Source organism: Strigops habroptila, chromosome 1 (assembly GCF_004027225.2).
Source record: "Strigops habroptila isolate Jane chromosome 1, bStrHab1.2.pri, whole genome shotgun sequence".
NCBI lineage: Eukaryota > Metazoa > Chordata > Aves > Psittaciformes > Psittacidae > Strigops > Strigops habroptila.
This window is the reverse complement of record NC_044277.2, coordinates 73,843,622-73,868,590: the sequence shown is the minus strand read 5'-3', so window position 1 is coordinate 73,868,590 and position 24,969 is coordinate 73,843,622. Positions and strand designations below refer to the sequence as shown.

Here is a 24,969-nt window from a genome sequence, read left to right as displayed (position 1 = left end):
AAGTGCCATATACTTACAGAGCTCCATACTGAGAGTGTAGGTCCTGTGAAAACCAGATGCTTTTCTTCCTTTTAATACATTGTTCCAAAAACTACCATAATGATTAGTCTTGTGTTCTTTTAGCTAGCTCTTTAGTCATCATATTGTTACTCCAAATTATACCTGCTGTCAGGAAAGAATCTGCTTCTTATTAAGACGGCAAGGTTTGCCAAGATTTATGTGCTGAACGTGATCTGTGTCTGCATAATTCCTTGAGGAGACAGAAGAACTTGGAATGCTAAGAGTGCCTCATTCCAACTTAAACATTTTTTCCTCTCCCTCAATCCAACCTAAACATTTTTTCCTCTCCCCTATAGTATTTACAGATTTTTATGTGAAGAAGCACAAGGTAGGACCAGTAAGAAGTTCTGATTCACGGTATTTAGAATTAAAAAGCTTTTCACTGTTCAACCATTAACCTTGAATTTTGTTTCAAATTTGGTGTTTAAAACTTTTGATGAATTTTATTTCTGAGACACCCCATTAAATTCGATCTTTTTTTCCTGTTATGCACTGAGTCATAAATGAAACCACTGTTCGCAAATCTGGAAATCAGTTCCCTAATCTCAGCTCCTTGTCCAGTGGATGTAAAATATTTCTCAAATTATCAATGAAATTCCAAACCAGATACATCTTCTCTGATTTTGATTTTTCTTAAAAGATTTTTTACAACTGTAATAATTAGGCAATTTTTAGAAGTAGGAAGAATGTGAATGCAACATTTAAACATCATTAATCACAAAGCGAATCTGTCTAGTGAATAGATATGAGACTGATTCATATGTCAAAGTGGTTTGTCATTTGTGGAGGAGATAGAACATAAGAAATTAGAATTTTTATTTGTAAAATTGAAAAATTCATAATACATTCTTATGAAAGCTAATTTGAAATTCTGACATAATAGCAAATCCTAACCTCTACTAAAATACTTTTTTGGTTTTGGGGTTTTTTTTTTAAACAGGCAGGTTTTAGAGATTGTCCACGACATAATGTACTAAACCTGCTAGGTTCAGTGAGTCTGCTATGGGGTTTTACATCATATCATCCGTGATACAGGATAAACATTTCCAAGGCTAGCCATAGCATCTGTCTCAGTCTCTTGGTTTACTCCTTTTCTTGTGACAAAGACTGAGGGTAATCTTGGTCTGTAAGGCTTCCAGGTTTTTCATTCTTTTGTATGCTCAGATTTACAAAGAAAATTTCCACATTTCCTTTGCTGCTTAAGAGATGATCTGCCATTCAGTCACGTAGCTGTGAGAAGCAGTAAGCACTGTAAGTGCTAGCTGTTGACTTTGTTGCTCACTTAGCCCACACTGCCTCAGATCCAGTTCCCCCAGTTCTTAGTGGCATAGACGTACATGCCAGTTCTCAATGCATGGACAGCTCTTTAACTGAGAAAATATCACTTGTGATCAGTTAAGATGATATAAATTGCTAGAGTCTGACATCCTGAGATCAAGGTAGGCAAAGCTTAGAAATGGCAAGAGCTTATGTGGGATGGAGAAGAGCGTTCTAAAGAAGTTCAGTGAAAATGCCCTCTGTATCAGATTGCTTGTGTGGACTTTGCCAATAGTCAATTCAACCTGTGAATCACAGTGTTTGTTACACTGAAAGAACATTTAATTCTTCCTGAATTTCCCTGCCAGTACCACAGTTTCCATCAGAACATCTGATGAGCAAGGAAGGGGAGATGAACTTGCAGGACCTATCTCAAAACGTGGTATCAGTGGCAAAACTTAGGGAACAAATACTGAATCAGGAATAACGAATTGCTGGGGCTAGCTAATTTTCATCCAAGAGTAGTAAGAGCACTCAGACACAAAATAGCAGACTGAAAGCTATAGTGCTCCTCTTTTAACCTCAGAAAATGTCTTATGGGATGTCTGTTTTCTAAAGAGGCTTCAAAGCAGGTCTAGGCAGCTCAGATCTGCATCACATTTGCACCAAATTAATAGAAATGGTAATCTAAATGACCTGATGTATTAGTATAATGTGATGTGAGAAAGCAAATATTTTTTATTTTAAGAAAACAAATGTAATGCCACACCAAAATCAGTCAAAACTCATCTTTGGTAAATACGAATTGATATATGTGGAAAAAACCCATGTCTTCACATACACGGTGATGCATTTTAAGCCACTAACAGGCATGAACAAGGGTCTTGCAGTGTTAATAGATCGCTCCATTAAAATGGCCATTCAGTGGTCAGTAACAAAAATAAAAAGAAGGAGGTGCTTGGAAACAGTATGTAGGATGAACCATTAGCCTGACCCAGAATGGCTAATGCTACTTTGTAACATATAACTCAGCATGGCATTTCTAACGGCTTTGATTTAACTTAGCAAGTTCCTTTGCATTTCAGGTAGTAAGTCCTGAATTGCTTCCTGAGTATGCCAGTAACATCTGCCTGTGGCAGGGCTGTTTCTCTTCATCAGACCTTCTTACTTCCAAAGAATTAGGTGGTCAGAGATCTTGGTTCTGTTGAAATGCCATATTTTCAGGTCAAAAACCTTGATGACAACCATTTCATCATTTTGAACATAATGCGGGTTAATATTACCATTTGTGAGTAAAATAGCAGTGGATTACTTAATATATTCTGTATTATTTTTAGATACAAAGGTCTGTGTTACATATCAAGAGAATCAGAGAGTGCCTGTTGTTCTGGTACTGCTGTTGTCAAAACCACAGGCCTTAATTTCTCATGGAGTAAAAGGTTTTAGTCCATATGCAGTGCTTCACACAGTCTTAAAATCTAACGCACCAGTAATCCACGTTTTCTTTCTAGAGCATCTTTCCACTCATAAAGCTAGATCTTTTTTATTAAATTAATTATCCAGATCTACCACACGCTGTCCTTTCTTCCACAGAAGCGTTACTCCTTACGTGTCATCTGAGCTTTTGCTTTGTGTGTCCTAAATGATGTCAAGAAGTGTGCCCCAAGTAGAATCATAGACATGATCTGCTTTTCAGATCATGTATGTGACTGTCCACAGCCAACTGCTATTTTCCATGCTTTCCCAACTGTGTCACTCTAACTTAAAACATTTCACAGAATCACAGAATTGTTACAGTTGGAAGGGACCTCTAGAGGTCATCTGGTCCTTGATTTATAAACAAATACAGTGACCCAGCTACATGATCCACAGCAGTGTTTGACATTTTTAAAATGCAGGGTAAAGCTGGAGATTTTAGAAAAACATAACTGTCTAGGTAAAAGGTATGTTCATACAACAAAAACACTACCAAAAAACCCACAAACAAAATAAAACCACAAACCAAACCAAAAAACAAAACCAAAATCCGTGCTAGAAAATCTAAATACTCATTCATGCTGTTTGTGGTAGGGATAAATTTTAATGCTTTCACACTCCAGAGCAGCAAAAAAATCCATTAGCACACAGATTCTCACAGTCATTTACTGTGTGGGAAGATACAGATGGGTTTTTTTTCTTCATTGCGACAATATCACTAACAGCAGGAGCTGAAACATACTATGTCATGTCAACCTGAAACAAATTAGGATTTAAGAATCTAATAACGTTGGGATTGCTCAGTAGTGCAGTTTGCTAACAGAATGTCATTGCACACAAATGGCATTTGCTCAGAGTCGAGTAGCTCTGGCAGCTAAAATACACGTGTTTCCCTGTTGAGCCTAAATGCCAGCAGCTACCCCACTGTGGGTTTTAGTGTGACATGCCAATCTCAAATTTTCCTTGGCAATGGGTGGTGGAAGAGCTCTATGGCCAAGCAATTGAATTGAACTGAAGTTTCATTAAGAAAAATATCAGTACCTGTGATAAGCTTAAAATCTGCCCAAGTTCAGTGGTTACCATACAGCGACTGGCTGATGCTATCTATATGGCGCATTCTGCGCTATACTTAATATCAGTGTTTTTGAAAATTATTTTTTTTTCCTTCAGAACTAAAGTATTAATTGTATCAATTTTGTATATTATTTCTATTACAGTGAGAAAGAAACCAATAATTTAATCGACAGATTTTATTACCAAGAACTGTAAATATTTGAATTTTTGCTTTGTATATAGCCAGATCTAAGAAACATTTAAGAGCTAAATAGCATCCTATGCAAGTGTCTTAAACCTGATTTGAATTCATGATTGTAGCCGTGTTATGTTCAGTCTAAAAGAGCAATTTTGATAGATGTTAACGGCATATACTGTCCCTCTTGGTTTCTCAGTGAAAAAAGAAAACTCAAATAAGCATGTGCTGTATGAATGACAGACAGCTGATATAATCCCAAATTCAGAATGCTCTCTAGTAAATATTGCAAGGCTGTGGTATACTTCCAAAAATTGGTTACCCTTAACTCAGTTGTTGTGTTGACACTTGGGAACAGAGCTCTTTTGTTCCTGAGTGTCAACAGCCCATGTTAGAATGCGTTGTACAGACGCAGCTCTTCTGTGCAGTGGTAGTATCAGCTTGACCTCCTTCCTGTTGCAAAGGTATTTTTTTAACTGCTGTATTTGAAATTGTAAAGATAGTTGTATGTATTAGATGATAGGGGTTTATCTACTTCAGAGAACTCTCTGCTCTTGAATTAGCTTACAAATATGAAAAGTATTTGAAAATCAGTAAAAATGTTTTTACAACTGTTTTTCCCGTAAGATAGAAAAGGCAGGTTAAATATATGTTAGAAAAACTTCAGATATTCAGGGTCCAGTTGTATGGTGAAGAAAGACATCTTTTGAGTTGGTTCTTCTTTTACTTAACATCTGGTTTACAGGTGTCGTCGTTTACAGGTGAGTTACCGGCTGGGCTTAAACCACGACAACAGGTTTGTTCTTTTTTTTTTAAAGCTGATTAGTCGTAAAGCTGGTGATACTGTATTTCCCCCCCTGCTCCTTTCCCCCATTTCTATGTTTGACTAGACTGTCAGACCTCATTATCTTCTACTTTACTGATATTGCCACAAAATTTAGCCCTGTTAGTTGTTGGTTTCAGTGTGTGTGGAAAGATTTTGGAAATAATAAAGTGTCTGTAACTTGTAAGGTTTTCTGTATCTGTGCCTAAGAGCCATCACAATTTAAAGGAGAAGAAAAACTTCTCTCTGCTACTTTCATGTCCATTACTGAAATAAAAACAGTAGCAGAATTTCTATATGGAAAGTGAATATTCTATTTAAAGACTAAAAGCTAGAGTCATAAAAGGTGATAGAGAAATGCAAAAAAACTGAAGAAAACTTGTGCAGCTCAAATTTTCCAGGCTGACTGCTTTTGGGGATGTTTTATGGCACCACTTGCTTAGGAGCTGCTGGTACAACCCTGGCATCCTCTGCCTGTATGGTTCAGAAAGCTGTCCCAGGGCTGCAGTGTACCACAGCTAATTGCTACTTCTCTCACTGGATTTTACAGACTTAAAATCTGTTAACTCCCTGCTCTGCGTAAATGTATTGTTCTCTTTTCCATGTCCTTCCATCTACCCATGGTAGGACAGTATTCTTAGAGCAGATAGTTATGTAGGGGGGATATTTTCTTTTGGGTAAGGGAGAATAGCTGGGGTTTTTTGTCTGCTTACCATGTCTGTGCCCACCTTTGAAATGGGAATTCAGCTATCAACAGATACTTGAAGGCCAGCTTGCTTTGAATGTACCTTAAACTAGGTCTTTACAGAAAGCAAGTGACTGTTTAATTTTTCTGTATATTCCTTTGACTAGTCCTTAGCTTCCAGCACTGCCAAAGGAATCTCATCTCACAGAGAACCATAGGTTTTTACAGCTATATAGCTGTCATTGTCACTCAGTTGTGTGCTGGATGGTCTTACTTCTGACACCCCATCTGAATTTCAGCAGTAGTGAGCCTTAAGACATCGGTATGCAGTCTGGTTCAAAACAAATTACGTGAAAATGTTCATAATCATTGGTTAATACTATACCTCCATTACAACTCTAGTAACTGAATTATCATGGATTTTGAATTTCTGGGATTTCATTACAAACACGTCAACGTTTTTACATGACTCTAGAAAACCTCTGAAGTTTTTAGAACAGAAGGAGAGATGTGACATTCTGCAGCTTTGGTGTTACGTACTGGTGGGTGCCATGCCTTTTTTTCCTTTCAAGACACCCCTGATCCAGTTGCAGTCAGGGCAGGCTCTGTGCTGACCTCTTCTCTGGGGTTCACATGGCATGAGATAGTCATGGAGGGTAATTTATTCGAGTGTTGCCTTCTCCTGAGTTCAAATGGGGCTTTGGACTATTTAGATTATGCTGAATCATCACAGTAAACTGTGGTATAGTTCTTTGATTTAACACTTTGATGTGTAGGGAACTGCCTGCCAGTTAGTCCATCATACCTGGAGATCATGGGTATTTTGCTATCCACCAAAGCAACATGCAGTGGGTATGTTTTAAATGTGCAGGCTCATAATGTTACCTCATAGAGTTCCTTTTTAAGTAGTTTTTCCTTAAGATCCTTACTCTGAAATGTGTAGGAGGAAGGAAGAAGGTAGGCCTGCAGTATGTCAGTGAACTCTTAAAGTTAGGGAAATATGATTCTGTGATTCTAAATGTTGTTTGGCTCATGAGTTTTACGATCAGCCTAAGATAGCCTTGGAAAGACATAGGATATGGTTTAATGTGGTAATAAATGCATTCTTAATGATTACTTACCTCAACTCTGAATAAAAGATTGAAAATGGCTTGATTAGTTCAGTTACCCATTTTCTAGCTTAGTTTTACTTCTCAATCAATACCTCAGAGCACTTCTAACAAACTTGTGTCCTCCCTCCAGGATCAGTTAATTACTCATGAAATAAGCACACAGCGTATTTGATCTCCAACTCTCAAAAGTCTTCTCCAGCAAATGGAAAAGTACGTATCCTGTTCCTGGTTCTCCCTCATTTACATTGTACTTTCCTCATGAAGGAGGCCTCTGAGAGTCTGTGCCTTGTACGGTTGTAGATAGCATTTAGGAAGAAAAGTGCACTGCACAAAATGCAATGTCATAACACGCACATTGCAATTGATAAAATATGCAACAATGAATTTCAGTTGAAAGTGAAACTCTGATAGGTTTTTTCTTTTAACACTTGAAATAGAATAAAACATGCCATGTAAGTAATAGAAAAAATAAAATACGTGAAAAGCAGATCTAGTGCTGATACCATGTTGATAACTAAATTTTGACAGTTCAAAATGTTATCCTTTGTTGATCCAGAAGGAAGTCAATGCCAAGGCTAGCAGCATTCCCCAGAAGTGTAAGCTTCTTACCTGGTTATAGTAGATGGTGAAAGTGTTTTTATGGAAGATGGTGCGGGCAGTATTTAGATCTTTAGTAGCTGGTAAACAATTGAGACAGCTGAACAGATGATGATAAAGGCTGATAGGTATTGGTGATATCAGATAAATACTTGACTATACTGTTTGCACATCCCAGGATTGTTGAAGATTTGTCAAAAAGTTGCTGCTGAGAGTATGTAAAGTAAAACACAACTTTTCACACAGATGAGTCTTCCTTTTGACATATCAGTATCGATGAGCTATTCCATTATCACATTAAAAGCCAAGAGCAAGTCTGTCTTGCTGAAGCAGTCATGAAACCTCCTGAAGTGTTCAGTTGTGAGAGGCATTCACATATTTTATCGACAGCTTGGTAACAGAACAGGTAAAATGCTGACTTAAGGTGTCATTTTATTAAGTGCTATCCTCGGTGAGTGTGATTGACTGTTCTTGCAGCTGCATACACTGGGATTATTTTTAATAAACTGAGGAATTTCTTTTTAAGCCTCTCTTTCTCACTTTATTGTGTGTATATTCTCTAGTCAGCATCAGTTCTCAGTGCTGCAAGATGAGGAACCTATTCGAAGGAAATGCGATTTTTAGGGCAAGAGGAAGGCCCTTGATAACAGAAATGAAAACCAGAAGAACCTCTTTAGGCATGTGAAACAAATTGCCTTTTACAAACTTCCTCTCATTTTCTTTTTGCACCAATTGTAGTAAAAAATCTGCCTCCTGATGGTTCTTTTTGACACCCTCTTTAAAACCATCCAAGTCTTGGTGGCTACTCTGCACCTCTGTGGCAGCACTGGTAATAACATTTTGCCCTGGAGTTAGTAATTTTTACAGCAAGCTCTCAAAAATCTTTTATGAGAGCCTTTGAGAAGGGCCTTTTTTGTAGGTAGCAAAGCAGATGTATAGAGAGATGAAATGACATGGAAAAGATAACAATACATTTGTGCCTCCCATTTCCTTGTCTCTTGCTGTGCTTACTCTGCATGATCTCTGCCTGACCTACAGGGTTGGGTTTTTTTCTTAGTTTAATTCATTGAGTTTGTGCCTGTGAGTATATTGCTTTACTTTTATCTCATGTCTTCAAGCCATAACTCTTTATCTCCTGACTCAGAGCTGCAGGACTGAAAGCTGAAGCTGAATTTCTTTCTTCTTTTCTCAGTGCTCTGATGCTCTGGAAAGAAAAATTGGCAGAGCTAAATACTTGTCAAGGAGAAAGAACAAGACAAACGTAGCAGACCAAGATTTTTTAAATTGGCTAGGAATTTTAGGTGTACTAACTTGGGGTGTATGGTTTGACAAAGACTCACAGACAGGCCCCTGTAGTTTGGCAGCCAAAATTACTAGCATGTTTTGACGATCTCAGCTATCTTAGTATCATTTTAGATAATCTGATTTTAAACAGATGGTTAAAGTGATATTTTATTAGGAACGGTAATTAAAGTCTCTTGGAAATTATGACTATTTTTATTTCTTGTGTTTTCTGGTCTTAACTATTACAAGAAAAGTTAACCTTCTAGAAAAGATTACTACTTGGCTTCTGACAAGCTAGCTTTTAATTTCTGATATGTTTTAACTCCAGTTCAAAGGGGTGGCTTTAAACAAAAGGCTCAGCTGCTGTTGGCTTTGCGTTGTCAGCTGATGGGAGCTGCAAAGCTGTGGCTGTTGGCAGACCTGGCTGATGCTGGTTCAGAGCAGGCAACAAGGTGCCGGGAGCATCCTCCTAAACAGCCCTGGGCCTGAAGGCCAAGCAGGTTTTGCAGATGCTGAACTAGTTAGCCATGGCCCCGTTGCCTTTCTCCCTGCTTCTGCCAAAAGGGGGCTGCCTCAAAATCAGATTGCATCACAGATTGCATTGGCGGGGAGGCAGAATGAGCAGCTTCCTGGGGCATCTTCTTCCATTTTCCTTGTGCTATTGAAACTTCTTGAACTGGCTGTTTCTGTAATAGCCTGGACACAGTAGTTGATGCATCATTTATATATCTGAATAAAAAAGAAGAAGTTATTACCTCATTTAGAATGTATTTCCTTATCTTAAATTCTAATCAGCAGTTTGCCTAGTTGTGTGTATTCCTAAGAAAGCAGTAAGTTGAAATAGGTATTGCTGACTTGTTTTCCTTGAAAAACCGATTTATCAGTTTCCATTGTTCTGAATTTATGTTGCATTTTTAGGGTATCTCCTCACGTTACATTTCAGCAGCATGAGTCAGTGACTTATTAGTATGCAGAGATCATTTTGGTCCTGGCCTTGCTTAATAGTACTAACCTCAAAATAAAAAGTTAATTAGAGCGAGTAAAGTTATTAAAAGTGCCTGTGTGATTTAAAAGCTGAAGTCTACATTTTCAGGAGAGTCTTAGGCGTTTTGGAAATCTGATTAAATTAAAATCCTTTATGAGGTTACATGAAAATAGGACTTTGGCTTTAAATTACCTTGGTGATTTTGAAAAATCTTACTTAGTGTCTTTCATCATCTCAGACAATAAATGCTAATCCTTCACAGGTGAAATTATACCATTCATAGCTATGGAAAGAGAGCAAGGACATCATCACCAATAGCATGTATTTGGCCAAAATCCTTCACAGAGCCCAAGAGCTCTTCAGATAACAGTTCATTTTAACTACCGTTATTTAGAAACAGATGAAGACATGAGCAAGGTTTTTTTGGTGGGGTTTTTTTGGGAGGGGTTTGGGTTGTGGGTTTTTTTGTGGAGTTTTTTTTTTTTTTTTCATTTTAGTTCTTCACTGTCAGGAGAGACATAGGGCTGCTTGTGTTATAATAGAGGTTACATTTAATAGCCCAGACTTACAAGTCTGATATACACTGATACCCAGCACATTGCAGGCTTAGGCAGAAGAACAGTTGGTGAGTGGCAGCAGAGCCTTTCCTCCAAGACTCGTTCACAGCAAGCACAGCAGTACCCAGGTGCCATTGTCCACATACCTCCGCATACATGTTGTCCATGTTGGCCCATAGAAAACTAGTTTGGCGTTGTCAGCCCAAGTACCAGAGAATAAAGTGTCCATGAGAGGCCCAGTTGCTAGTAACTAGGGTGCTCATCACTAAATCCTCACCAGCAAAGCAAAGATTAAAGGAACGGGGAGGTAGATCTGTCTCTTCACCTACAGTGACTCTCTTCAGCGAGAATTGACTGCCTGCACTTAAGTTAGTGTAAGAGATGCAAGATCATATGCATTTTCTTTTTGAAGGAAACTAATACACTGAACAGGATAATGAGTAATCTGCTGGCTGTCCTTGGTGGGAATGAGATGCAGTGACAGGGGATGAAGTATCTGTGAAGGACGTGGGACCACTTCTAGTGGAGTGGCTGAGGGACATCTCACGCTCTTTAAGTGTTTTGCTTATATTCTCTGCAAGCATCTTCAGATGCTTGTGATAGTTCAGATAGCATTGAATTCATACTCATTTTTATGTGTACTATCTTGATAGTATAATAGGTGTTTAATGCAGCTCTGTCTGTCTCCCTTTTTCTAATTGTCTCGAATATCCTTGGTATTTAAGACCAACCCTTATGTCAACTTCTTTAATAAAGAACGTGCTGCGGAAATTATGCTAATTAAGCCGGGGTGTAATTATGGGCTAGAAAGATTATTTCGCAGTCAGAATTGAATTGTTGTAGATAAATGTGCATTAACTTAATAGTGTGCAGCTAATTAGTTTTGCTATTTACTCATAGAAGTTAAAAAAAGATGTAATCAGTTATACAGAGGCTTGAGAAATGACTATATTGCAAAGCCAATGGGAAGCGTACTCTGAATCTCGCTTTAATTATTGTTTTGCTAGATTTTTTCTTAGTTTTCCTATTCTGAAATTACAATTGGCAAAAGTAGCTAATTAACATACTTAACTTTATTTCTAGTTAAAATATATATTGTACAAGGTAAATGTCTGGCTGCCAGTTTCACAGTTACAGATCTGTAATTCATCCTAAAGTGATTACAACATCAGGGTGTCTTATGCTTTTCACAAAAGGTAAAATATTTCAGATCTCATTATGTAGCAAATTAAGGTAGAGAGTTTTTTTGCTGTGCTTATCTATTTATTTTTATGCTCATCAGCAAGCTGTAATCTGTGTTTAGTATCACAGAATCATAGACTGGTTTGGGTTGGAAGGGACCTTAAAGATCATCTAATTCAAACCCCCCTGCCATCGGCAGGGACATCTTCCGCTAGACCAGCTTGCTCAAGGCTCTGTCTAACCTGGCCTCGAACACTACCAGGGATGGGGCAGCCACAGCTTCTCTGGGCAACTTGTGCCAGCGCCTCAGCACCCTCACAGGGAAGAATTTCTTCCTTATATCCAAGCTTAATCTACCCCCTTTCAGGTAAAGCCATTCCCCCTTGTCCTGCTGGTACATCTACGTTCATATATATATAATACTATCATTTATATTAAACAGGTAAGAACTTAGACACTGGACATATATATGCACTAAATACCACTTATCATAGCGAAGGTGCTTAGTTGCAATAAAGTGCTGAAAACCAAAGAACGCAGAATTACTTGACACCATGTGAAAGTCTGCAAGCCTTGAGGAGTTTGCCAACAAGCATTTAATTTTGTATGTTCCAAAAATACCCATGTTTGCTGTACGTCTCAGACTTTCACAAGTGTGAAAAGAAAGCTGCAGAACATTCTCCTTAATGTAAATTAATATCAGCCTCTGGGAAAATCTAATATAGTCATTTGATTTGTGAATGTAAATTCATAGATAGAAATTCTTTATAAGCCACCTCTGAGCATAATATTTCTTCCATTGACTTCAGAGTGAAAGGAGATTCCAGTATAAATTATAGTGGTTAAAACGTGTGATCTCAAGCTGAAGAGTGATGTGCTCTGAACTTCATCTGTAATGTTGCCTACAGAGCTTTATTGTGTGATCACCTTTCTCCTTATGCTCAAATGAAAAAACCTAGAAGAGAGAGATACTTTCATGAAACGGAGAAAAATAATTTCAATAGTCCATAGTGATTTCTCCACTAATAAATAAATAAATGACACCAGATATAATATCCTCTGTTTCAGAACAGTTCCATGGCTTTTCCACATAGTTTTAATGAAACTGGTTATCAGTTTCATTTTTATCAAGTTAAATCAAGAACACCAGCTCCTGTGTGAATTTGTGTTTGCCATTAGAAGAAAACTTATGAAGAGCAAGTACTGACATGGACCTAAAAAAATCTCAGACTTTTATCACTCCTAGCCTCCCCTTGTGCAAACAACATGCTGAAAATTTGTGGACTTTGTTATGTTTCAACTAGACTTTAAAATTTGCAGCAGCAATTTTAAATATGAATTTCAAAATCATACAGATTTGTCCTAAAATGACCAAAAATGTAAAATAAAGGGAAAGAAACTTATTTTTTCTGCTTGAAGACATCTGTGGCTATTAAAAAAGGAAAGGGAAGTGGGGAAAATCAGAGGTTGCTTCTGTATCGTGTGCGACACGCATTTGGTTGCCAGCCTAGACAGAGAGCTCTTGTGTCTGTTCTGTGCAGGCATGCTCATGTCTTCTGTAAATCAGGTTATGCTGTCCAGCTCTTGATCTAAGTGTATCTCAGGGGACGAGAGAGAAGGAAATAAATGGTTATCAGAATGGGTTCAGTGTCTGTGAATGAGGGTTGGTAGAGATGACTGGAAACACCTGTCATTACAATTTTCATCAGCATAGCAAATGAACCCACTATTCATTCTTGGAAGTGTTTTAGAGCAAAATCGGATTTCTTAAATGATAATTACTCACAAGCACATAGTTTTATATAGGGTACACATGCTACATGGCTTGTTCATACTGCAGAATCAATGCTCACCACAGTTTAAACTACTTGTAATTTTAACCATATTAGAAATCTCTTTTATAAATAATTATTCTATCAGTTGCTTATATGTAACCACGATCTAAGCTCAGTTGCTGAAGTCTGAGGCAATCATTCATGTTAGAGCTATAGGATGTAAATATTGGAGGGTTTTATATCTGGAGTCACTGCTGTCAGCTGAGTACATTGAGGACAGTATCAAAGTCAGAGGGAGTGGCATCGTCCTTTCAGCTTCAATAAGGAAAATTGGGGTAAAAAGGTTAACCAAAGTCTGAAAAGGAATTAGCTCTGAGATGAAGAAGGGAAAGGTGCAATTCAGTCTGTATTTCTTGCAGTTGGCAGAATATATTGCAGGGCATCACACCACCAGCTAAAATCTTGAATCAGTGATGGTAATGGGCACTGGAATTCAGTATACGAGATGAAAGTCCCACCCAGAAAGTATTGCATGGAAATAAGTACCATACAGCTAAGTACCGTATGAATAACTTGTCCTTCTTCTGTAGGTAGCTGTACTTCCACAGTCTGAGGAAAGACTTTTCATAGATTGAGGCAAATATTTTCCCTTAATATATTCAAGTTTCAAAGGCGTCTTTAAGGTATTGATTCTGAATTCTAAATGACAGATCCTTGGCAGTGTTTCTCTCTTTCATTAATAAGGGCAATTGCCCTGAATCAATAGCATGATTATTTTCTGCAGTGGATTTATTAGATATATACAGTATTTGCCAGTTCAGCTGGAAATATTTCTGTAAAAGTGCTGTGTAGAACAGTCTTCAGCCTCATTCTTTTTGTCAAGGATAGAAACATCATGTCCCAGTTGTAACCTGATAGGATGGCAACTAAGGGATGAGCTGGTTTTCCCCATTCAAAGGATGTTTTTCTGAAAGTTGTGTTTCACTGAGGTAAAACTATCAAATATAAATGAGATGCCTATTTTATGTTTATTTAAAATCTACAGCCTATTTCTGCGCTGAACTCTGAGTATCGCCCATGTAAAATAATTCTTCTCTGATTCAGCTTGTGCATTATTTTTTAGGTAAGACACAGTGTTCTTGGTCTGGTTTTGTTGCTGACACAGCATTTGAGAGTTGTGGGTTTCCCTGGTGTTGTAGAGCACTGATAATACTTTGTTAGTCATGTCTGTCTGTTGATGAGCTCTTCTGTCTTCATTCTTGTGCTGGCTTTTGAGTTACTGTGTAGACTCTCTGCGTTATCCTGTGGCCTGGAGATGTTACCCAGGTAGAAATAATCTTTTTTCCATGTACTACTGTAAGTACAGTAGTACAGCCTTGTTTTCTGATATAATACTCTGGTGGATATTTTTCCTCCCATCCAGCAGTCTTCCATTTGAGCAATTCTTTGACAATTTGACTTTTTGGTTATTTATCCCATGAACTTCCTGTCTCCTGAGTGTCAGATATATCTTGCATTATTACATTGCTTTGGTGGTTGTACGTTGAGATACATCAAGCTAGCATGCAGGAGACCAGGGTTTTTTTTCATGCTTAATGAAAACTGAAATAAAGGCAGTAAAGAAAAACCATTAGTCTTATGTTTTCCTCTGACAAGAAGATCACATTCAAGTGCATTTATAGAATTGTACAGCTTGCAACTTTGATGAACTGAATTAGTCCTCTGTTTGTCTAAAAGACTGAAAAGGAGTCTAGTTGTAAGAAAATAAAAAGAGTTTGTTAGTTGGAGTTTTTTTAATTCAGTGTTAGAAATCCATGTGTGTTTTTCTCGGCTTTCCACATTTGGGATTTCAGGGCAAATGGTGGGGTTTATCAATTTGTATGATTATTTTGAGTGACCTTTAACTTTTATTGTTTAATATTCATTATTTAAGCATCAAAAAATGTCTACTCTGAAGAGTTTCCTGTGTTCAGGAAGGCAATGCTGCAAAGTGATACACAGATAAGAACGATGCCTGGGCACGTATGTGTAGAGATAAGGTGAAAGTTGCTGCTATAGTATTGCAGGTAGTGCACTGGAGGGAGTCATCACTAAAGAATGAGATAGCACAAGATATTTAGGATTGATGCTTTCTAATACTTCAGATGGGCACCCTTTCCTTGCCTGCACCCAGCTATAAGAAGTATTTCTGCAACTTATGCTAAACCACATGCACTGTTGGTATTTGCTACTGTCTGCTATTTGCAAACATAGAAAATACCCAGTTTTTGGTTGCAGTGGTCCCTACATTCCCATGGCACTTTACAGGTTACCCAGGTGGCCCGAGCTTTTTATTTGTGGATAGGAAGGAAACATCCAGTTTCATTGCTTTTTTTTATTTACCCAAACCTGAAAAAGCCTCACTTTTAGTCATCCCTGCTGGAAAAGGGTAGGAGCAGTTCTGTCACTGCCATGCAACTTGGGAGATCTGCTGGGGCCAGTAGCTTGATCAAGCAAAAGAGAGTGATGGGGAGAGACAATCCATGTGTTGTCAGTTACCGTGAAACTCATTGTGCTTAATAACACATTATTAAAAGCTTCAACTGAAAAGAGGTGGAGTGCCCCAAAACCTTTTGGGAACTCTTGTGGTGGTGGTGATTTCATAAAATAACATGGATGCTCTTAGACTTTCAGGGTATTGTGCATGCTAGCTTCCTCACCTGCAGATGAGCGTGGTTTGAATTGTTAACACTGGTGCTGTTAGGCTAATGCTGAATGGTTCCTGCTGCTTTTTGTGCTCTTTTTTTTTTTTTTTTTTTTTTTTTTTTTTTTTTTTAATAGCTGCAAATGGTTAGGTGTTACAATGCACGTGGGGAAATAAAATAAGTATCTTTCCTAGGAAAATCAGGGTTTTGTGGAGTAACAGCTGTTCTTTAGGAAGTATACATTTCTACATGGCCAGATGGGAGCAGGACCTCAGAAGCTTCTTTCTCCTGATGCTGAAATATAGAAAGGCGTAAAAGCCTCTGAATGGGAACACTAGTTCTAGAAAAGAAGACAATTTTGATTTGAAAGTCTCCAGAGACAGCGAATCTATCAAACCTCAGAGAAAGGCATTAAAGTAAATGACTGTGTCTGACAAACTAAGCCAATGACAGAGTCGAGGCTGGAACCCCTTAAGTCTGTCTGCTGTTTTAATCTCCTGTCTATATTTCCACCTTTCTGATCTATGAGGAAAGGATACCCACATCTGTGAAAGCTGTTCTGATGATGAACAACATTTCACAATCTTCTGAAATCTTCCCTGTAAAGTCTGAACTCCTGCAGATGGAGAGAATCACGTGTAAGCTGGTCTCTCAGGCAAGGGGTAATTTGGCATGTTTTCACAGCTGCAGTGTATTAAGCTACTCTAAGGCCTTTCTGTAGTAGGGGGTCAGAAAAATGTTATGAATTGCAGGGAGAAAGGAGATAAATTAGGCAGCTTGAAGACATCTATCAAGCTTACCTAATTTGCCTCTTATTTGCCTTTGCAGAAGCAGTCACTGTATTTGCAAATGCCTGCAGAGGAAGAGATAAAAGATTTTCAAGACTGTTTTAGCTCCACAGCCCCGAAAGACAATTGGCACTTTCTAACCTCCCCCAAAAAAACCAAGCACTGAACAAACTAAATAGTACAAAATGCAAAATTAAAGATATCCTAAAGCACTGAAGTCCCTAATTTTTCTCTCCTCCCTATCCCACAGTCTAGAGGAGAGAGAACACTATACCAGCTACAGCAGGGTGTGGCTACCTCAGGACACAGGCAACTTTTTTCTTAAAAGCTCCCTCTCTGGGAGTGAGGGAATTAAATATTTATAGGTCAGTACCGATAGCAAGAAAGATTATTTCATAAAGGTTCGTAAGTATATTTCAATTAAAAAGAGATTTGTAAATGAAATCAAGATAACCTCGAGCAGATAATACTTATACGTCTGAATGTAATCATGGAGGCAGTAACATAGAGCTGTAGATAGTACCATGTGGGACAGTGTCATTAGAGAATCCTTACTCAACCGTATCATCTTTAAAATCTTTTCCTCTTAAGATGAAAATGTTCAAGAAATCTACAGACGGTTCCACTCCAGACCATTTTTGGTACGTTAAAGTAGTTCTCGTCTTGCCTCTTCACATTCTCAGTTCTTATGGTTTTCTTATTTTAAAATCTTTATCACAGGTAGTAATATAAAAACAGACAAGTGATGTCTTGACAGAGAATATATGAAGGATACAAAGGCAGAACTGCAGGAGGGTGTATTTGCCATTGTACAAGTCAGTTTTAGCCCTTTGTTATAATGGAGAAGTGATTTTTTTGAAGTGCTGGGTTAGCCCTAAAACCTCAGGTTTATGGTTCTGTGAAAGACCTGGGACATGGTGAGCATCTCCATCACTGCTTGGCAAAGATGGGCAGGAATCCTGGGCATCTTCCACAGCACATCCTCCTCTGCGCCTCATTAGCAGACACAAATACATTGTAAAAACCACATTTGTGATGAATCTCTGTAAGCAGTACTTGTGCTAGCTCTAGTTTGGGCAACATGGAAGCGTAAACCAAGGAAAATGTCTTAACCCAAGAGCAGCATCCAGGTTTTCAGCAGATTGACAAATGTTTGTACAGCTGGTTTATATTCAGCTGTGCTAAATTTGAAATCTAAGGAAGACTAGATTAAGCTACATGATTAACTGAAAAGCAAGTATATCTTGAAGTACAGTCAAATGGTGTTAACTGTGTATGTGTTAGACATTTAAATATTTAAATGGTACATTGCCAAAATGCAAACTGTTGCCCATTTCATCAGTGAAATTATTGATCCCATACAGTGTGTCCAGGTATGGCAGATAATATCCTAACACTGCATATACTAACAGGTCACAGTATACCTGGGTAAGTAGATCCCATGTGTTGTAGACTTCTTTGGCCAAGTTTTGACTAGGGAGGACCATATGCTGAAAGGTTTTGAGGGTTTTCCAAGGTGAGTGGAACAGAGATTGACATCTCTGTGTGTTATTTCCTAAAATTGTGTGCTAAAAGTACCCAGTACTCATGTGTAACATTTTCAAAGCAAATACTGCTCCTCTGCCTCCTCTTAAACTGTAGCCGATCATTCAGACCAGGCTGACAATCTGTGTATATGTATGTGCCTCCATATGGTGATGTATGTTTGAAAAAGGGAAAATAAGGAAATGCTTCAAATTTAACTTCTAATAAGTAAAGTGTAATAAGAATGTGTTCACTTTTTTTTGACTAGCTGTCATGGAATCACAGAAAGAAAATGAGGGAACAAGTTGTTAGAGAGGGCTTCTTCCTCTTTCTATTACAGTCCTTGTCTGTGGATTATATTTAAGTATTTGTCATGTTTTTACCAGTTAAATTTTACATCTTGTCTTTGCTCTTTTTAAATATACTAAGATAAAATCCTTAGAAAGAGGTTCCTGTAATATTGATATATTGCCTTCAAAATATTTTTAATAGAAATAAATTTATCCCTTTAAACAGAGGATGTAGTTCTGTCTTTGATCTTCTCTTGGCTCTTGATTAGTTCTCCTTGTGTTTGATCCTGAGCTACATGTAGTTTGTTTTTTCTTAGTACTAACAGAAAACCATTCTCGCAGATCTCCTGAAACAAGTCAAAAGAGATTTTCAGGCTTTATTTACAGATTTTGAGGAGGGAGAGAAGCAAACAGAAGGGTGTATGTCTGTGGTCATAAGCTCAGCAGTCTTGTAGACTGGCATTAGCAATACAACTGTGAGAGTTAGAAATCCAGGAAATATTATATATGAAAACCTCTCCTTCACCAGTAAGACCGTCTCAGATATACATACATGTATTAAGACAAGCAGGTGCATATGGACTAGTCTGATTTAAACATTGTAATAAATATACCTAAAAATTGTGCATTGTCTTTCTTTGATAAATGCTTGGTTGTAGTTCAGTCTTTGTCGAGCCTGTGGTTCTTTATAGTAGGTATCTTCACAGTACTGCCTTTGGGGAGTGTTCCTGAGACGGGAAAAGCTCTGGGTGTCAGTGCTTGCCTGTGCCAGCTGCTTGACTAGATGTGAATGTTCTGTTCTGGTAATGTAAAGCAGAAATAAAACCCCAAAGTCCCATGAGATTCAGACCAATGGATGGAGAGTAGACAGGGCCAGCACACCTGCTTCTGCAGTGCTGTGTAGAAGCAATCTGTATCCTTCGTTACTGACTGGAGACGTATGTTTTTAAAACTTCTTTTGTAGCCTTTTTAAAATCAGTGCAGATACAGATGTAACAGGAATTCTGTTTCTTCTTTTCCATGTGTCATCAGCATTTGAAGTAGCAGAAGAAGAAAATTCTGGCATAATTCAGGCAAATATTCAGATGCAGTACATACTCTGTATTCAGCAGCACCTTTAAGTGATCCCTCATAGCTGCTGCACTCTACTGTGTTACTAACAATCTCTTTTAAGTCTGCATCTCCATTACTTTGTGACATGTGTATGTGATACGATGTCAGGAACAGGAGTTGGTTTTGATGCGGTACTTGCTGTACCCAAGTCAGTCTCGATTTCTTGGTGCTACTGCCCCTGCTGCTCTGTGTCAGAGTTGTTGTGTCTCATGTCCGAGCTCCTTCATGATTTTCTTCAGTTGTTCACAGGTAAAATGCAGCATCTTCTAATAGTGTAGGCATACATACTGCCAGCTTACATATAACTCAGTGTTCCCCTTTGGGCCCTCTTCCACTCCTGGATCAGTAGCCTACTGTAATCTTAGTCACCACTTCAAGCTAAAACCTTCTGCAGGATTCAAAATTAGATCAGTCCATCAAAGAAACAAGGTGGAACACCTGGACATGCTTTGGTCAGTCTCCTCAGATGAGGACAATTCCTAGAAATAATAGACTTTTACAACCTGCTGAAATATTTGGAGTACGTGGCAAATGCTACTTTATAGCCAAAGCTGTGAAGTTCTTGCACAAATGTGATTCTCTTGTTGAAAAACCCACACCACCAGAAGCCTTTCACTGAAAAGCTTGGTGTTGGTATTCCAAGGGAAATGTAGGCAATAGCAGAAGATCTTGCACGTACAGATGCTAGCTTATCTTCATTTTTGGATCAACTGCACGGATACTTTGTTAGCATTCTCAAAATCGCATGCCATGCGCTTCTTCAGATTTACTCCAGCCTTCTGGCTTGTTTCACCATCTGTGTGGATCACCTCATTCAGATTTTCTAAGCATGGGCATGTTAATAAAGGACACAGGCTTAACTAGTGTTTGTTTAGGATATTCACTACAGTTTCATATTTTGCTTATTTCTACATTATAATTTTACTAGAGATTGGATCCTTGTATGTTGCCAGTTCAACTAATTTCCATGTGGCACAGTATCAGATGCTTCACAGAAATGGAGGTAGATTTGATTTTCATTACCCTTCTTCCTTATTTTATTCTGACCTTTATCTTCATCAAGTACTGAACCTACTACTGCTTTGTTGATAGCCAGTTAAAAGTATTTTGTTAATTTAAATTACCTGTCTAGCATGCAGCCCAGTTTATTCCAGCCTTTGACTTCTACAGCATACCTTCCGTTCTTACATGCTTTTTTCTCTTACTACTTGTTTGGCTGTCTATTTTAATACGTATTTTCTGTCACATAGATATGCTTGGAGCCGTGGCCTGAAAGTTCCCCCACATCTGTGCAAAATGTTCCAGATAGTTTTTTACCTTTATTTTCAAGAAATTGCAGTCCTCCTCTATTCTCAAGACCTCTGCCAGTCGACTTCTATCTTTTCATAATGAAGCCAAATTAAAAAAATTAATTAAATTTTCAAGTAAATGTTACTAGAGCTGCAAGCTTGCTGTTCCTAAAAAGCCCAAAACTCTCTTTCTCTAGCTCACTTTTTTTTGCCACCTATAAGACACTTGTATATAATAAATGAAAAGTTTAAACCACTGGAAACTACTCCTTCTTGCTTTGAAGGCTGCTAAAATTATCACAATTATTCAAGCAGCCTTAACTGTTGACAGAAGTTTTTGTTTGTTTTATATAGCTACTGTATTTCATTTAGAAACTGCTAAAAATATAATCATCTTACAGACCATCTGCTTGAAATGACAGTGCATACTGGGGCTAAAATTTTAAACTTCTTTTCCTGCTTTGTTCATTATCTCTCCTAAAATTGGTTACATGACAAACTCAGTATTCAGTGCTAAGGGTTTCTTTTCTGAATTAATTTTCTACTTACATCCAATGTGCACACAACCATGTCCAACAAGTATTCATACATCATTTATTTGCTATCTTTTCTTTTGGGAGATCAGAGGGGAAAAGTAGGCACAGCCTCGTTTTCATACATAAATATTATGTCAAGACTGCAGGTTCATCAGAACAATTAACTATGCCTTTTAATAAGTGGGCCTTTTCCTTTTGCCCCCTCATTGCCAATTCTGGCCTGGATCCCAGAACAAAAGGAAGAAGAATCTGAGCTGGTTGTCAAAGTCCATGGTGTCCAAAGTCCAAAGTCCACTACTGCACATAACAGGCTTTTTGGTTGGCTGTTTTCTGTTCAAGTAATACACGTATTATAAAGGAGGAAACTTCCTTTGGGAGAGAATTTGGTGATAGAAGTCCCCATATTTTGGAGTATAGTTATTTGGTAACTATACTTCAAATATATATTTGTAAAGCAACAACTTTCTAATGTCCCCCCATGTGGTCTCGTCATACAACCTGTTTTCTTCTGGTATTTTGTATCCTCTCCAAAATACCGACACCTGCACTTTGGCATCTAGGATCAAAAATGAGAATATATTCACTAAGGTTACTGGTTTGGGGGTTTCCATTGCTTATTTTTATTTTTTAAAAATTTGGAAGATGTCTTTGGTTGGCTGAGAGCCATGTATATAGGAGGCAGATCCAATATGTTTGAAGAACCTGTTAGCAATGTTAACATGGTTAACAGTAAGAAAGCAAATACAAGAGGAAGTACAACACGTCAAATAACATTGTTTCTGTCACTTCTGTCAATTTATGATTTGTTTATGGGTCTGAACTACCCATTCTTAAACAGAAGTAAGTGCTTAACCAAAGAACCACTTCCTTTTCACCTGGCAACAGAGTCACAGTAAGTTGGTAGCACAGAAAATGTGGTGCTTGCCATCTTTGGCTGCTGAAGTTTGTAGTCTTCCTTTATTCCTTTTACAATGTTGTCTGACTTTTTCAAAACATCAATTCTGTCTGAACATATGCTACATCTTTTGTAAAAACTTCTTAACAGTCTGTATAATCTAAAGATACATTGGAATAGTCCGTATGTGATATATTACTGTATCTTTATGGTTTCTTTGTATTAAACACTTAATGTGAAATTTAATATTCATGAGTTAACATCTGTTTTGTCAGACGAGAAATAGGTGATGAAAGTCTGAGTGTAATTTTTTTTACATCTCCTATTTATATTCTGGATCTTCATAAAGATACAACTGTAACAACAACTCTCAATCTGGCAAACATCTTGTATGAGGAGAGAACAGACAATAGCTCTGGTCTGTAGTAATTCATTATTATTGCAAAATGAGTCTTGTTTCAAAGAAGTGTCTTGGAGAACTGTTGTACTTAAAGTGTGAGATGCCTGATTCTACTTGAAGTAGATTGCAGAGCTACTGTGAATTCCTCCAGTGACATACAGTTGGCCTCAGTGCAGCAGAACCCCTATAATTTGGGAAGGAAACTAATGATCAGGAATATTTTTTTAAATATTATAGATGGATTCTGCTTCTGAGATTTATTGGCAATGAACTCCCTGGTGATTATAGTAAGGGCAACAGAGAACCTACAAACTTTTTTACAAGTCGCTTCTTTCCCCTAATTTCCCTCTATTGCCTTGTAGGTGTAGCATTAAATGGAAGACAGTAAAAATATTTGTATGACACAAAAAATTAGCTCTTAGGGAAAAGGCATGTGAGAATTAAGTATCTCTTGCAGAGTATCTGTGTGCATCTCTGGATCTTGGGACACAAAAGTCCAAAGCCATTATGATGAATTATTTTACCCTTAAAATTATTTTACCCCACAGAGGGCAAAAATTTACCTGAAGTAACAGACTGATTTTAAGTTTTGTTCTGGAAGCTGCAGAATACCTGCTGGGACTTGGATTCAGTTGTTTCATTTAATGCTAGTGGTGTTTTATGTTTTATAGAATTAAAGAAAAGTGCAAAGGCGGAGTTTTTGTGTTTGCCTAGCTGCTTTAGATTGAGTAGTAAGAATGAAGATTTAAAAGTAATCTGAATAAGTAATACATGAGTGTGTATGTATAATTGTAAAATTGCCCAATCACAGAACGACTGAGGTTGGAAGGGACCTCTGGATGTTGCCAGGTCCAACCCACTGCTCAAGAAGGGCCAGAACTGATTTGGATTGAGCATGGATCATACCTGGAAAAAAGAAAACAAACGCCAAAATAAGTCACTGCTTGCTATATAAAATAGCAATTTATATCAAATATAGATTGCAATAAGTAAAAAAGACTTTTTGACAAACTAGTATTTCATAGCAAACCATTTGTGCTTCTAATTCTAGCCTCCATATTTTAGTTTTAATAGAGAAAAAATAATGGTGTGAGCATGTATTTTCTTTCTTTTCTTATATTAAGATTTCATATAGCCATTTTTATTCAGGAAACTTTAGCAGTTGGAGACCTAATTCCATGAAGTTATTTACTCTAATTATACTTTACATAACTTTTTTTTTTTCCCAGAGAAGTACAGTTTAAAATGAAGAACAGCTTCATATTTGATTTAATGTTGTTTGCTTTGAAAATAATGGGAAAAAAAATCAAGATTTTACTTAGACATGTCTGTCATCTTTGTTGACTCAACTATTGCCACATTTATCCACTAACAGCAGTATTTTTGATGAATCTTTCTTGTTTGTTTTCTCACAGAGAGTTTGGATGGCGAGATCCAGAGCTTCCAGAAGTTATACAGATGTTACAGCATCAATTTCCCTCAGTACAGTCCAATGCTGCAGCCTACTTACAACACCTCTGTTTTGGAGACAATAAAATAAAAGCAGAGGTAAGATTTATGAACCCTTTTTTCAGCAGTGATGCTGTCTGCCATTTATCATAGCCAATTATTTTTACATACCTTAGAAAGAGTTACAAAAGAAATCATGTATATATGTCTGGACCCGTTTTACTTAAGCGTTCACTTAAGTCATTTGTTAACATTAGAGAAAGCGAAAAATACATCAGATATTATTGTCAAACATTTTTTGTTTAGTTTTGAATATTTTGATTGCATACCATTTAAACACTGTATCAGTAGTTGCTCAGTAAACAGCTTGTGGTATAATCTTGATCTCACTGAAGCATATGGGCGTTTCCTTAGGATTTTCAGAGGGATATTTGGCACTAAATACAAACACAGGAGGTAAAAATTAAGCAAAAGGATTCTGAATCAAAGCCCACTTTAATGTATAATTGTCTGAATAGAGTGTCGTTGCACTGGGTTTGCAGATTGAACTGTGATCGTTGGTCTGTGATCTTGAAATTCAGTTCAGATTGTATCTCAAATGTAATTCAAGCAGCAGTATAGACTTTGTTCTGTACGTGTAGCTGATCGGTACATTTTGCTTGCTTGTTCCCTGTGGTTAATGGGACCAGTTCAGCTTTTGGCACAAGTTGAAACAGAAGGCAGGCAGCTCTGAGGGATCTGACAAACACACAGGAGTCAATTAAAATTGAATGAGTGAAGCTGTTACCAGCCCCAGCTGCCTCCCCTGGCCTTTTCAGAGATACTGCTAATCAGGGTCATGTGGTGTGCACATAAATCTCTGCCTGTCCTGGCATCTTTTAGCCTGGCAAGTAAAGGTAAACTGAGATCAAGATCTGCTATTGCTTCTTTGTCAGAACTGTGCAGTGATGCTGGCTTGC

The 24,969-nt window shown here is 37.7% G+C and overlaps 1 protein-coding gene across 7 annotated transcripts in view; it reads left to right on the top strand.

Moving 5' to 3' along the window:
* CTNND2 (catenin delta 2) overlaps positions 1-24,969 on the top strand; it is a 530,492-nt gene that overhangs the window by 332,916 nt on the left and 172,607 nt on the right. For all 7 annotated transcript variants that reach the window (XM_030485322.1, XM_030485314.1, XM_030485286.1 and 4 more), the window contains exon 9: positions 23,977-24,109. In XM_030485322.1, coding sequence (XP_030341182.1) covers positions 23,977-24,109 — 133 coding nt within the window. The remainder of the gene's footprint in view (positions 1-23,976; positions 24,110-24,969) is intronic.